Source organism: Rhinatrema bivittatum, chromosome 3 (assembly GCF_901001135.1).
Source record: "Rhinatrema bivittatum chromosome 3, aRhiBiv1.1, whole genome shotgun sequence".
In the NCBI taxonomy this organism is placed as follows: Eukaryota; Metazoa; Chordata; class Amphibia; order Gymnophiona; family Rhinatrematidae; genus Rhinatrema; species Rhinatrema bivittatum.
In genome coordinates, this window is record NC_042617.1 from 262242771 (window position 1) to 262256624 (window position 13854).

The 13854-nt window shown below is 43.5% G+C and overlaps 1 protein-coding gene across 4 annotated transcripts in view; it reads right to left on the bottom strand.

Annotated features, from left to right (window-relative positions):
* PTPRK (protein tyrosine phosphatase receptor type K) overlaps positions 1 to 13854 on the bottom strand; it is a 1381492-nt gene that overhangs the window by 320760 nt on the left and 1046878 nt on the right. For all 4 annotated transcript variants that reach the window (XM_029594541.1, XM_029594542.1, XM_029594544.1 and 1 more), the window contains exon 11: positions 8301 to 8406. In XM_029594541.1, the coding sequence (XP_029450401.1) occupies positions 8301 to 8406 (106 nt within the window). The remainder of the gene's footprint in view (positions 1 to 8300; positions 8407 to 13854) is intronic.

Sequence of the window (13854 nt, forward strand, 5' to 3'; positions counted from 1 at the left end):
AGAACTATGTTGAGGTTCCACGGAACTGGAGGTTTGGAGATCAGAGGACGAAGGTGAGTTAACCCCTTAATGAAACGAGATAGTAAGGGGTGATTGGAAACAGGAATATCGTTAAGTGGTCTGTGATATGCCGCTATGGCACTGAGATGAACCCTAATGGATGATGTTGCAAGACCAGCTGTGTACAGTGTATGTAGATAATCCATGAGTAACTCAGGTGAACAGTCTAATGATGGTACACTGTTAGAAATGCACCAGGTCGAGTATCTTTTCCATTTGTAGCTAGTTGTTCCTTGTTGAGAGTTTCCTGGATTCTAACAAAATGGATTGTGCCAAAGTGGAAACTCCCTGTTCCATTAAAAGGAGCCTCTCAATCTCTATGCTGTCAAATGGAGAGATGAGTGTAGTGGGTGTAGAAGCGTTCCCTGATCTTGGAAGAGAAGATCTGGGCGATTCGGTAACTGAATGGGGTCCGCAATGAACAGTGGGAGAAGGAAACTGTACCACGGTTGCCTTGGCCAGGCTGGAGCTATAAGTATCAGTTGAGCCTTGTCTGCTATGCATTTTTGAAGTGTTCGTGCTATGAGTGGTATGGGGGAAAGGCATATAGGAGGCCTGTCGTCCACGGAATGAGGAAGGCATCCTGGGCGTTCCTGAGTTGACTTGGTCTTATCTAGCAGAATTTGGGAACGTGAGCATTGATCTCTGTTGCGAAGAAATCTATTGCAGGCATCCCCCATTGCCTGAAGATGTCTTGGGCTACATCCGAATTGAGTGTCCATTTGTGAGTATAAAATATGCGACTTAGCCTGTCCACTCTTGTATTTGCCACTCCTGGTTGGTAAGTTGCTTGCAGATGTATGCAATGGTGGTGAGCATGTTTGAAGATTGTCAGGGTCTCCTTGCAAAGGGGCCATGAACCGGACCCTCCTTGCTTGTTGATATAAAACATTGCCACTTGATTGTCTATATCTATCATGACCCTGCGGCCCTTTAAGTGATCATGAAACACTTGTAATGCATTGCGAATTGCTCTGAGTGCTAATAAATTTATCTGTAGAGTCTGCTCGGAGATTGTCCATAACCCTTGGGTTTGTAAATCTCGAGATATGCTCCCCATCCCTTGCGAGATGCATCTGTGGTCAAGACTGCGTTGTGAAGAGGAGGACTGAATAATGCTCCCTTTGGACAGGGTGGAGTCTAGGAGCCACCATGTTATGTCCTGTTTCATCTCGGAGGTCAACGATAACTTCTGTGTCAACCATTGAGTGTTGTTTCCATTGACGTTTTAGTTCCCATTGCAGGCGTCTCATCATGTGTTGGGCCTTGTGTTGGGCACTGTGAAGATAGCCACCGCTATGTGGCTGAGGACTACCAAAATTTGTCTCGCCGACGGCCTTTGAGTGTTGTTCAATGAGTAGAGAAGTTGACGTATTTGTATTATTCTTTCTGTTGGGAGATATGCTCGTTTGCGAACAGTGTCCAGGCCTGCTCCTATGAACTGTAGTTGTTGTGTTGGTTGGAGATGTGATTTCTGAAAATTGATCACTAGTCCCAATTCCTGTAAGCACTGTATCACCCGGAGGTGATCGAGTAAGATGTCTGGGGTCGAGGCTATTATTAGCCAATCGTCCAGATATGGAAAGATGGTTATACCTTGTTGTCTGAGATGAGCCACCATCACAACCATGCATTTGGTGAAAACCCTGGGTGCAGCCGATAGTCCAAAGGGAAGAACCTTGTACTGGTAGTGTTGGTGCCTGTAGCGAAAGCATAGGTAACGCCAAGAGGACGGATGGATTGGAATATGTGTGTAAGCATCCTTCAGATCGATGGAACACATCCAGTTGTTGGGTTGAATCAGAGGTAGGATCGATTTCAATGATACCATCTTGAATTTCTCTTTGGTTAGGAATTTGTTCAAGTCCCGTAGATCTAATATGGGGCGAAGGCCACCCGACGTTTTGGGTATGAGGAAGTATGGGGAATAAAACCCTGCTTGTTGGGTTTTCGGGAGAATTCGTCGAATGGCCTGCTGTTTGTGGAGCAAAGCAATCTCCTCCCCCAGTTGTGGTTGGAAGCTTTGACTCTTTAGATTGGAAAGGTGAGGTATTATGGGTTTTGTGGTAAATTGGAGTTGATAGCCATATTGTACTCTCTCTAAAACCCATTGATCGGTTGTTATTCTCTCCCAGGCTGCCAGGCACGAATGAATTCTACCAGGTGGTGCTTGATGTAGTGGTGGTGACTGGGTTATTAAAAAGACGGCGTTGATTTTACTGCAGTAGCCGGTTGTTGTGTCTGCTATCTCTGGTTACGTGGCTTACCCCTACGTTGAGTCGTGTTGTTTTGTTGTGGTGGAGGAAACTGGTAAGATGGATACGTCTGTGTATGAAAGGACTGATAAGACCTGTAAGGTCTACGGTTATAGGATTGTCGATGTGTAGATCCCACATAACTACGTGTGGTCGAGTAGTGAGATTGTGACGTTAAGGACTGGACTGCTACAGCTTCCTCCTTTAATTTCCCAACTGTTTCTTGAAACCATTCTCCGAACAGTTTGTCTCCTGAACACGGGAAATTCGTTAGTTTCTCGGGTAAATCTTCTTGTATCGTACTAGAGCACAACCATGCCATCCTATGGGTTGCGATGGCTGTCGCAGACGCCCTGGAAGATGTTTCAAATGCCTCATATATCGACCGTAGAAGGTGTCGAGAACACTCCTCCATGTCACGAAGAGGTGGAGGAATTGAATCTGCTGTCGAGGAAAGCATACCCTTTGTGGCTTGTATGCACTCATATAGGTATTGTACCATGTAAAATTTATGATGCATAATAAGGGCGTTCAACATGGAGTTGTGATATATCTTCCTGCCAAAGTGATCTAAACACCGGTTGTCCCTGCCCGGTGGATATGAGGTATGCGACTGATTTTTTTGAATCTTTGCATTACAGACTCTACCACAGTTGAAGCATATGGTAGTTGTGGTATAGAGTAAGGCGATGTTTTTCGCATACAAATTTTATATCAGTTTTCTTGGACACCGCTGATAGAGAGTAAGGTGTTTCCCACAACTTCTGTAAGATAGTATGTAATAATTCATGTGGTGGGAGAGATGTTGGTTCTCCCGGAGCATCAAAAATCTTTAGGAGACCAAAGGTTTCTGATCTAGGGTCTGTCTCCTTCTGGACCTCCAGATGCAGTATCGTGCCCAATTTTTCTAAAACTTTTGGGTATGTCAGATCCTCTGAGGGGAATACGGTTCCTGTGGTTGTTCCTGTGGATCTGATGGGAATCCAGTGGATGACAATGGGGACGTTTGCAGAGAGATAATCTATAGGGGTATCTTGTTGTTGAATTGGTGAAATTAGTCGTTTTGTCATTGGGGATGCTGGAGGCTCCACCGAGTGTTCTCTGGAAGGATGTATACTGTGTTCCGGGGAACTTGCCGAGAGTTTGTTAGACATCTTAAAGGATGATTGAAGAGTTTCATAAAACCCCGCCAATTATTGGGATAATTGAAAAAATGCCTCTTTTGTTTGAGGAGGCATTGTTGAACGACCAGATTGTTTTGGTAGTTCACCTGTTTTAGGTGGTACCGGATTAATTTTAGGGGAAGCCATTGGTACATCATACTGGTTCCCTATCTTGCCCTCTGTGGTCTTAACAGAATTATCTGAGGACGTAGATGCAGCAGAGGAAGTGATTTGTATTACTTGTCTACGAGATAAGGAATCTGCACTTCGTGGGTGAGATGACTTAGAAGTAGAAGGGCTCACTGCCTATGTATCTCTCGTCTTCATAGCTTTTTGATGTGAGTGACGTGATTGTCGATGATGATGGTGTGACGATGATCCTGTGTGGGTTCTATCTACCAACGGTGATCGTCTGATACGTTTTGATTTCACCTCTGTAGAATTAGAGTCTGAAGAGGTGGAATGAGGTACATCTGGAGACTGATGTCTTCAATTTTACCCCATGTGGTTTGAAATATATGCTTTCTTGGACCTTTGTGGTCCACTGTGCAGTGATCTGTGTGCTGTCGAGTGCGCTAATGTCTTCAGCGCCATGTGCGCCGATGTTCCTTGTAGGTTGTGCGCATAAGTCCCTACCTATGGAGCATACTGCATCAATGGAGCAGCCAAAAAGTGTGTCCCCCCCCTCATCTGCCTGCCATCAGCAGCTGCTACTCAGTGATGGCAGGTGCTGTCCCCCTAGGGAGGACTTAAACTTGGGTCTGAAATGCTAAAGGGTTATGTGGTAACCACAACTATCAGAACAGTGCCATAATATGGAAGACCACCTCATAATGCTCAAGGGACAACCCAGTTGACTTTAACAGTTCAAACAACTTCTTGTAAAAAGGCACTTGAAGGAGAAAATGGTCCAAATAGTTTTTATTGATCATTACTAGCTTCTTAAAGTACTCAATTTTTCTATCCTCTGCAAAAAAAATGCACTGTATAGCTGCTGATTTACTGCAGTAAGGAGGAGGAAGTTATCTTCAAACTACCAACCCCTGCCCCATATAATTGTCTTCAAGCTCACCTCCCAAGCTCCCAGAGACACCGTCAGGCCATTGCAATATTGTGCTCTCAGGCTAGCATGTTTTGGACGCACTTCTATAACCCCTTATGCCAGTGGTTCTCAACCTTTCTAATGCCGTGACCCCGCAATACAGTTCCTCATGTTGCGGTGACCCCTCGCCCCGCCCTCGCCCCGTGAGGGTGGGGTGAGGGCGGGGCTTTGGTCATATGGGGGCGGGGTTATGGATGGGGTTGGATTTTAGTGCACACTTATCATTTAATTATGACATTTATAATGTGAATGTAACTCAACTCACCATAGGTTCTCACATGCATGGCACACTGACCCATGATCGTCACGGGGCTAGATGTAAAAGTACAGTTTGTATCCACAGGAACCCCCCTGACCCACAATAATGGATGTAAAGCAGAATTATGACATTCCCCATACAACTCACCCTACAAAAAAGATATTCTGGTTCTAGTGACATCTCAGTAACAGCAACTCAAACTCCTTCTATTTCCAGGCTCAATAGCCCTACTTATGAAAAGACAGCAGTTTACCACCAATGCATGTCCTCTGAGAAAACACAACAAATAAGACCGATACAAACGCTTACATGCTAGCAAAATATCTCATCTCGGTAACAGACACAGAACCGACCTAACATACTCCCAGGATCTGTAGTAATGCACATAAACTAATCCGCACACAGTTACACCTGTATTATGGAATACACTCAAACAGGAGCAACCCTATCTATGAAAAGGCAACACTACAAATATTAAATCAGGTCCTAAAAACCAATACACCTCTTATTAGGAAAACAGAAGTAGCAAGCAGCTATATATCCCCACACAGAAATAATTGTAAAACTATACTAATAAGCAGAATAAATGTTTCAAAACAGCTATGAACATCCAACAATTAAAAACTCATAAAAACTATTAAACATTCTCCAAACACCAATAAAATATTTCAAAAAAGCAGACATCACACAATTAAAATGGCAGTCAAGAAAAATAAACTTAAAAAGCCACCTTTACTTACCCCCTCCAGCAGCTCTCCTACTCCCCTTCCCTGCAGGCCGTGGCACTCACCAGAAGCAGCAGTAGAGGCTAAGCTCTATACTTATGGTCCTCTTCCTTAGTGCCCATGTCTCTCACACACACACACCATACCAGTCATGCCCCCATGACCAGTTTCTGTCTCTCACACACCAATCATCTCCCAAACAGTCTTTGGCACACACACACCAGTCACCTTCCTGAACAGTTTCTCTCATGCCATACACACACACACAGGCTTCCCACTCCCGTGTTCTACTTACATATACGGGCTTCTCACTCTCATAATCACTTTCTCACACACACACACACACCAGTCACCTTCCTGAACAGTTTCTCTCATGCCATACACACACACACACACAGGCTTCCCACTCCCGTGTTCTACTTACATATATGGGCTTCTCACTCTCATAATCACTTTCTCTGTCTCTCTCTCTCTCACACACACACACACTCACTCACTCACCAGTCTCTCACTCCCATGCTTGTTCTCTCCACGTGCACAGGCTTCTCATTCCCTGAATCACATTCTCTCATTCACACACACACACCAGTCTTTTTCTCTCACACGCACCATCACCTTACCAAGCAGTCTCTCTCTCTCATGCATGCACACTCACCCAGGTTTCTCACTCCCATGCTTTCTTTCACCCCCACAACACCAGGCTTCTTACGCCCATGCTTTCTCACATACCCAGACTTCTCACTTCCATGCTTTTTCTCTCTCTCACACACACACATCAGTCACCTCCCTGACTAATGTCTCACACTCTCACATACACATCAGTCATCTCCCTGAGCAATCACTTTCATTGTCTCTCACATACACACACACATCAGCTCTCTGACCAGTCAATCACACAGGCTGGCTGGCTGCTTCTCTCTCTTTCTCTCACTCACTTCCTTCCCCCCCCCCCCCCCCCCGAGCACAAATGGGAGCTGCAGCAGCCTCCGCTGGCCAAGAAAGAAGAATCCCATCGGCCGCGGGAGGCTCATGCTGCTGTCTCCTTTCTCCATTACCGGCTGCTTCTATTGCTCGAGGACCGATGCTGCAGCCGCTGCTGCTACTTTTTCGCACGGCTCTCTCTCCTTCCCGCACACCGCGATTCACTTCCTGTTCCGGGTCACGGGAGGGGGGGGGGCAGACACAGGAAGAAGAAAAGGCCCAGCCACGGGTGCACAGCTTCTTCTAGCGCCGCTGCCGTTCCCGCTGGGCTTGAACGTGCTGACAGCCCGGCAGCAACGGCAGCGGGAGAGATCGAGAGCACGCAACACAAGGCGACCCCTGTGTTTTGGGCGTTCGACCCCTGCCGGGGTCGCGACCCATAGGTTGAGAACCGCTGCCTTATGCAATAAGGGGATCAGCGCACACATAACATGGGTCCAAACAAGCACGTAACTAATAGCACTCATCACATGTAAATGCTATTATCCCCTTATGTAAAAAAAACAACAAAAAAAAAAACCTGCACCCGACGTGCACATTTTTGCCCTGGCGTTAAGTCTCGAGGAGTCCCAAAAGTTAACAGAAAAGCAGAAAATACTACTTTTCTGTAGTTCCTCCAACTTGATATCGTGGTGATATTAAGTCGGAGGAACAAAACAAAAGGAGTAACATAAAAAAAAAATGTTTTGCCAGCAGTCAGGTTAGGGACATGGGCGCTCAATTAACGCCCGTTAATAGGTTTGGAAAATGGACAATCATAAAATTGAGCGTCTGTATTTCCTAACCCGCACGCAGCCACTTCTCTTGGGCGCCCGATGCCATGGACGCGCTAGGACGCACAATTTATTCGTAGTCCATCATTTTTAGCACAGCGGTTCATTTGCTCATTGCATCGAACGCCCAGAAGAGGTGATTGTGTGTGTGTTAAAAAAAACCCAACAAAAACAAGTGCGCCCAGTTTGGACACACATTTTTAGCATATCGGTATTGTATCAGGCTGTATGAGAAGAAGAGAAATGAAATGGTAATATAGAAACAACAGTAGGAAAAATCAAAATGGTCTATCGGGTCTGCCCAAGAAGCTTCTTATGGTAGTATCTGCTGCGCAGGTTACCTCCATTTTCAATTAAAGGTAGCAACTGCTGCTCCATGCAGTTATCCCCAAGCCTTATGATGACCAATAAAAATTTACTGATAGCAACATTTTTTTACTGGGTGATGAGCCACTTTCAAAATTCAGAGTGCGCTGCTCGACATACTTTGCTTATTGACTTGGTCATAGAAGCAGCCCTGTGCTTTATTCCCTTCTGTCTGCGCATCATTTCCCCAGTCCGTAAAAATCAGGGCCCTCTTTGGTTGCTGTCTGAATCCAAATTCCCCCTTTCCCCCTTTCCATTGAAGCAGAAAGCAACATAGGAGTTGTATCAAAAAGTATCAAGTATAAGGTTAGTAACAGCTGCACCAGCAAGTTACCCCAGCCCATGCTCATCAGTTCCTCAGAACTTGACTGGTACTTGACTGAGAAAGATAGGAAGAAAAACTAAAACAGCTGGATGATTCAGATCATGAATATCAAGACATCCCCGAAGAATTTTCTCTTATTAACTCCAGGTCTATTTGCAGACTTTGTCTAACCAATAAAGACAAACCTCTTGACGGTGATATCAAATGAATATTGCTTAGGAATGAATTACTTTATTAGCTGCCAGGTGCCTGCCAGATCGCTGGATAAACTTGCCATTTTTTTTTTCTTACCTGATAGGAGCCCCTTTGGCCTGTGCAGGTCTCAGCAGCACTGTGATGGTGGTGGCAGTTTCATTTAGAGATGCATCTACTCCTTCATAGTCAGGTAAAGTAGGAGCTGCATAGGAAGAGGAGGAGGAAGAAAAGAAAAGAAAAGTAAAATCAATTAGTGCACGTATTCTGTATCTTAATAAATACCCCTGTTGAGTGGCAGAAAATCAATTCAGAATTTAATTATCAAAATGCACGATGCATAAAGGGAACCAAAGAATAATGAAAGCAGATGCTGAGGTAATGAAAGGAATCAGAATATTCTGTCAATAATAATAATAAAAATATTACAAATGTCCTTTGGGCTTGACGAGTAAAAAAAAAAAAAAAAAAATGGTCCAGAACGCTGTGGGACTACATAAAAGTTAGAAATGTTAACCAAACTAGTTTGAAATGGAGTTTCCAAGAATTAATGGTTAATCAACTGCCAACTTAAAACTAAATAACCTGCATGACCCTCAATTAAATTTCATACCATATGTTCTTGCAGTCATAGTTTAATTATAACAAAACATCTTTATTATCAATGTTTTTAACTCCAAAAACACTGGCTACAAAAAAAGGACTCACTATTAGACATTGTCAAATGCTCCTATGTGCCTTACAATAAGGGATTATTCAGTGTTTCAACCGGCCTGCTCTCTGAGGAACAAAACTCTCTCTGTCTTTCTGCCACTCGCTACTTTACATGACCCAGCAACCTCGTCACAACTCCCCTTCAGTCCCCATCCTCTAATTCTCAATGTGCTCAATTCCCCCTCAATGTCTTTTGGCCTGAAAGGGGGAAAACAGCAAGGCACATTCATGTTTTGCTGGATGCCAAGTGTCGTAAAAGCAGAAATTTGCCCTGAAATAAAATTTTCAGGCACTTTTTAAGCATATTTGGGCCAGGCAGGAGTTGCCTTCAACACAGACACTCTACAAAATACCCCCAGACTCGCCTCTTCAATGATACTGATCCAAAATTTGGCAGTACCTTTTATTCACTCCATAGAACCCTTGGACATGAATATATTTGGTCTTAACTCAGCTCAGACAACAGCTGCCGCTGCGCATCTTCACTTATTTCTTTGGGAGATTTTTTTTTTTTACTTTGGCAGTTTAGTCTCTGAACTTTCATTCTAACATTCTTTTACTCTGACCCTCCTTCCTCTCTTACCATACCTGGAAATGTGTGTTTAGAATTTTCAAACCTTCCCTCAATTTTAAGCTTTTCCTCTTCTTTTACCTCTTCAGAAGCTTCTTAGAATTCAGTTCCTGAGGTCAATACTCAGCACCATTTAGCCAGAGAAGTAGGGGCTTATCCGGCTAAGTGGAGACGTCCAAATATCCAGCCCTGTTCAGTGGCTGCAACTGAGCTGAATAAATATTTATCCAGCTAAGTGGTGGGCGGGACAGGGGTGTAACAGGGAGGAGCTACTTATTTGGCTAACTTACCCCCTGGATTCATCATTCCGCTATAGATATAAATATAGCGGAATGATGAGCTGTGGGAAAAAAGGGGGCGAGGGTGATATTGAGCAGGCGGCTGCATCGCTGTGGTGCGTTTTTGCCTGCCGCGGTTGCAGCCATGCTGCACGCTATCACCCCCATAGCGCCAATGGAAAAAAAGAGTAGGTATTTCCGGCGCCACTGTCTGCGATAATGTCAGAAACATTATTGCCCGCAGCGCTACCGGCCCCTCATTTTCCTAAACCCCGCCCAAACCCCTCCTCTTTCCCTTATTTAAATTTTCTCTCCGCAATGTGATAGTTATCGTGTGCGATAATGGCCCATCGCGATATGAAGAATGCTCCTGTTAGTCGGATAGTTGGTCGTATTCAGACTTATCTGGCCAAGTGAGACACGGCACTGAAGAAATCTAAATTTAGCTGAATATTCCCCAGGGGCAATTGAGATTCTTCTCTGGACAGGATATCGGTAAGACCATACCTCGAGCAGAGCTCTGTTCTTAAAGCCATACCTTTGTAAGGACACCGAGATGGAGGAAATGATTCAAGTCAATGATATACTAAAGAGCACCAACACTGGCCATTAATGTACATAAATGTAGTGATTAACAGCCATTGTTAATGACATGCAAATGAGGAGGATGCTAAAGTAGGCATGTACATGGGACAGCATTGTAAAAGCTGTAACTACACCTTGAGTACCAGGATGTAATCGGCTTTGAAATGCCTGAAAAGCTGAATATTTATTTATTTATTTATTGTTTTTGTTATACCGAGTTTCATGACAGGCATCACATCAACCCGGTTTACAATTAACAAAGTGTATAAAACATAACATAACGTAAAACAATGTTCTCAAAAAGAACCTTGAACTTTAAATATCGTGAATCAGATAAAGGAATTGAGAAAGTTACAATAAATCAGGGAAATCAACTTGGAACTGGAAAAGGGGGAGAAATTGCACAGAGCAATATTTACATTTCAGTCTATTAATGTAATAGAGTAGCATAGTGAGTAAATAAGAATATGTGAGAAACTGTGGCAATACCTCACTATGGAACGGAACATAAATAACCAAATGCATAAATACGACAGTGGTATGATAAAAGTTCAGCAGGTATTGATGATTGTCAATTAAGGTTGATTGAATTGTATTTGGTCCAGTTATTGGATAAGAGTTTGTGCTGTTTAATGGAGGTATTATTCAAGGCTTGGAAATGCTTTTTTGAAAAGCCAAGTTTTTAGTCTTTTCCTAAATGTTAGAGAGCATGGCTCCTGTCTCAAATCTGGTGGGATAGAGTTCCAGAGAGTTGGACCTGCTGAAGAGAAGGCTCTGAGACTCAATGATTTATGTTGGTAGGTTTTGGCCTTTGGTATTTGGAGTGACTCTTTGTAGCATTCCCTGATGGGTCTAGCGGAAGTGTATTTTTTAAGAGGTATTTGTAGGTCGAGGTGCGTGTTTTGGTTGATAGTTTTGTATATGATGTTGATGGTTTTATACATGATTCTATAGTGGATCGGTAGCCAATGGAGGTTTTTGAGGATAGGTGAAATGTGGTCCATTTTCCTGGAGTTTGTGAGGACTCTGGCTGCAGAGTTCTGGACCATTTGTAGAGGTTTGGTATAGGAAGCTGGGAGGCCTAGTAGTAATGAGTTGCAATAATCTAATTGGGAAAAGATTATTGCTTGCAAAATTGTTCTAAAGTCTTGGGCGTGAAAAAGTGGTTTAATTCTTTTCAGGATATGTAATTTGTAGAAGCAGTCCTTGGTGGTTTGGTTAATGAAAGGTTTGAGGTTGAGTCGATTGTCCAGGATGGCTCCTAAATCTCTTACATGGGCTGTTTGAAGGAGTGTGGGTGGTTTTGGGTGTGTATTTTTGTTTTCCGGTGATATGAGCAGGAATTCTGTTTTAGAAGCATTAAGTACCAGGTTTAGACTGGTGAGGAGAAGTTTAATTTCTACTAAGCAACTGTCCCAGTATTCCATTGTTTTAGATATTGATTCTTTTATGGGGATCACGATCTGTACGTCGTCTGCGAAAAGGAAGTGTTTCAGGCTTAGTTTTGTAAGAAGTTGACAAAGTGGTAGGAGGTAGATATTGAATAGCGTGGGTGAAAGTGAAGAACCCTGCGGCACCCCTCTATTAGAATGGTGGTATTGGGATTCTTTATTGTGGATTTTGACTCTATATCTTCTATTTTCAAGGAATGTTTTGAACCAGTTTAGTGTGGCACCTGTTAAACCAATGTTTGCCAGCTGTTTTAGAAGGAGGGCGTGGTTGACGGTGTCGAATGCCGCCGAAAAGTCAAGGAGGATTAGTAAATATGCTTGGCCTTTGTCAATTCCAGAGAGGAGGAAGTCCGTGAGTGAGAGTAGTAGCGTTTCAGTGCTTGCGGCTTTGCGAAAACCATATTGATTTGGGGAAAGAATACTGTTGTCCTCTAGGTAATTGGATAGTTGGGTGTTTACCAATTTTTCCATGATTTTCGCTATGAATGAGAGGTTGGAAATAGGGCGGAAGTTGTTGGGATCGCTTGCATTTAGATTTGGTTTTTTTAACAGTGGCTTGATTGAGGCAGTTTTTAGGTCATCAGGGTAGATACCATGTGATAGAGAGCAGTTTATGATATCTGCTAAGGTTTTTGCTATTGTGTCCGGGATGAGAAGGAGCATTTTGGATGGAATTTGATCAAATGGGTGAGATGATGGTTTCATTCTTTTTAACACCGTTTGTATCTCTGTGATTGTGATGTGTTCGAAGGCAATAAACTGGATCTCTTTGTTTTGGGGGAAGTATGTGTTATCTGGAGAAGTAGTGATTGGAGTTAGCTGATTGAGGAGATCCGATATTTTTTTGTTGAAATGGAGAGCCAGTTCCTCTGCTTTAGTCTGGGCTTGTTCGGGTGGGATATCTGGAGTGATCGGTTTAGTGAGGCTGGAGACGAAGGTGAATAGAGCTTTTGAGTCAAAGGTGAGATGATGAACTTTTCGGGCATAGTAGTCTCTTTTGGTTTTTAACGTGGTACTTTTGTATAGATGGAGTGATCGTTTGTAGTCCGAGAGTGTGGCTGGAGAAGGGGCTTTACGCCATTTTCTCTCTTTTTGCCGAAGTAGTTGTTTGAGCTTTCGTAGTTCATCGTTAAACCAGGGTTGTCGTTTGGATGCATTGGAAGACCTTGTTTTGGTTGTCAGTGGGCAGAGAGTGTTTGCAATAGCTTTTGTTATTTTGGACCAGGATTGGAGGGCAGAGTTGGATGTGGAGACATCAATGAGTGGTAGATCAGAGGTTAGAAGTTTGCTGAGGTGTTCTGAGGAGCAGGATTTTCTGTATTGGAAAGAGGGTCTTGAGTTGAGGTTGGAGTCTGATCGAGGTATAGAAAAGCTGGTGGAGATTAGAGAGTGATCTGACCATGGGACTTTTTTACAATTTGGTTGTTCTGTAAGAGAAATCTTGGCGTTTGTAAAGAGGAGATTGAGCGTATGGCCTGCTTTGTGAGTGGGTTTGTTGATTTGTTGGCTGAAACCCATCGATGACAGTGAGGTGAGGAAAGCTTCACAGTTTGTTGAGAGGGGGACTTTGTCAACATGTAAGTTGAAGTCGCCCAGAATTATAGCAGGGGAGTCAAGATTAAGATGTAAGGTTATGGTTTCAATAATAGGTGAGGGGTCTGACTCTAGTAAGCCTGGAGGGGCATAGACTAGAAGGATTTGGAGATGTTCTGATTTGAACAATCCTAGTTCTAGCTTGGTAGTTGTACTGATGGGGTGGTGTGTGAACCTTAAGGATTTTTTTGCAGCGAGGAAGATACCCCCGCCTCTTTTTTTTTGTCTTGGGATGGAGAAGAAATCGTAAGTCTGTGTTGGTAGTTGATTAATGAGTGTGATGTCTGTGGATTTGAGCCATGTTTCAGTTATATTTGAGCCATGTTTCAGTTAATATAGACAAACAAACAAGCTTATCCACCTAACTTTTAAGTTATCTGGGTATAGTCAATAGAGCAGCTGCCTTGTTGCCTATCCTGGCTAAGGGCCTTGTTTACTAAGCAATTTCCCCAAAGATGCAG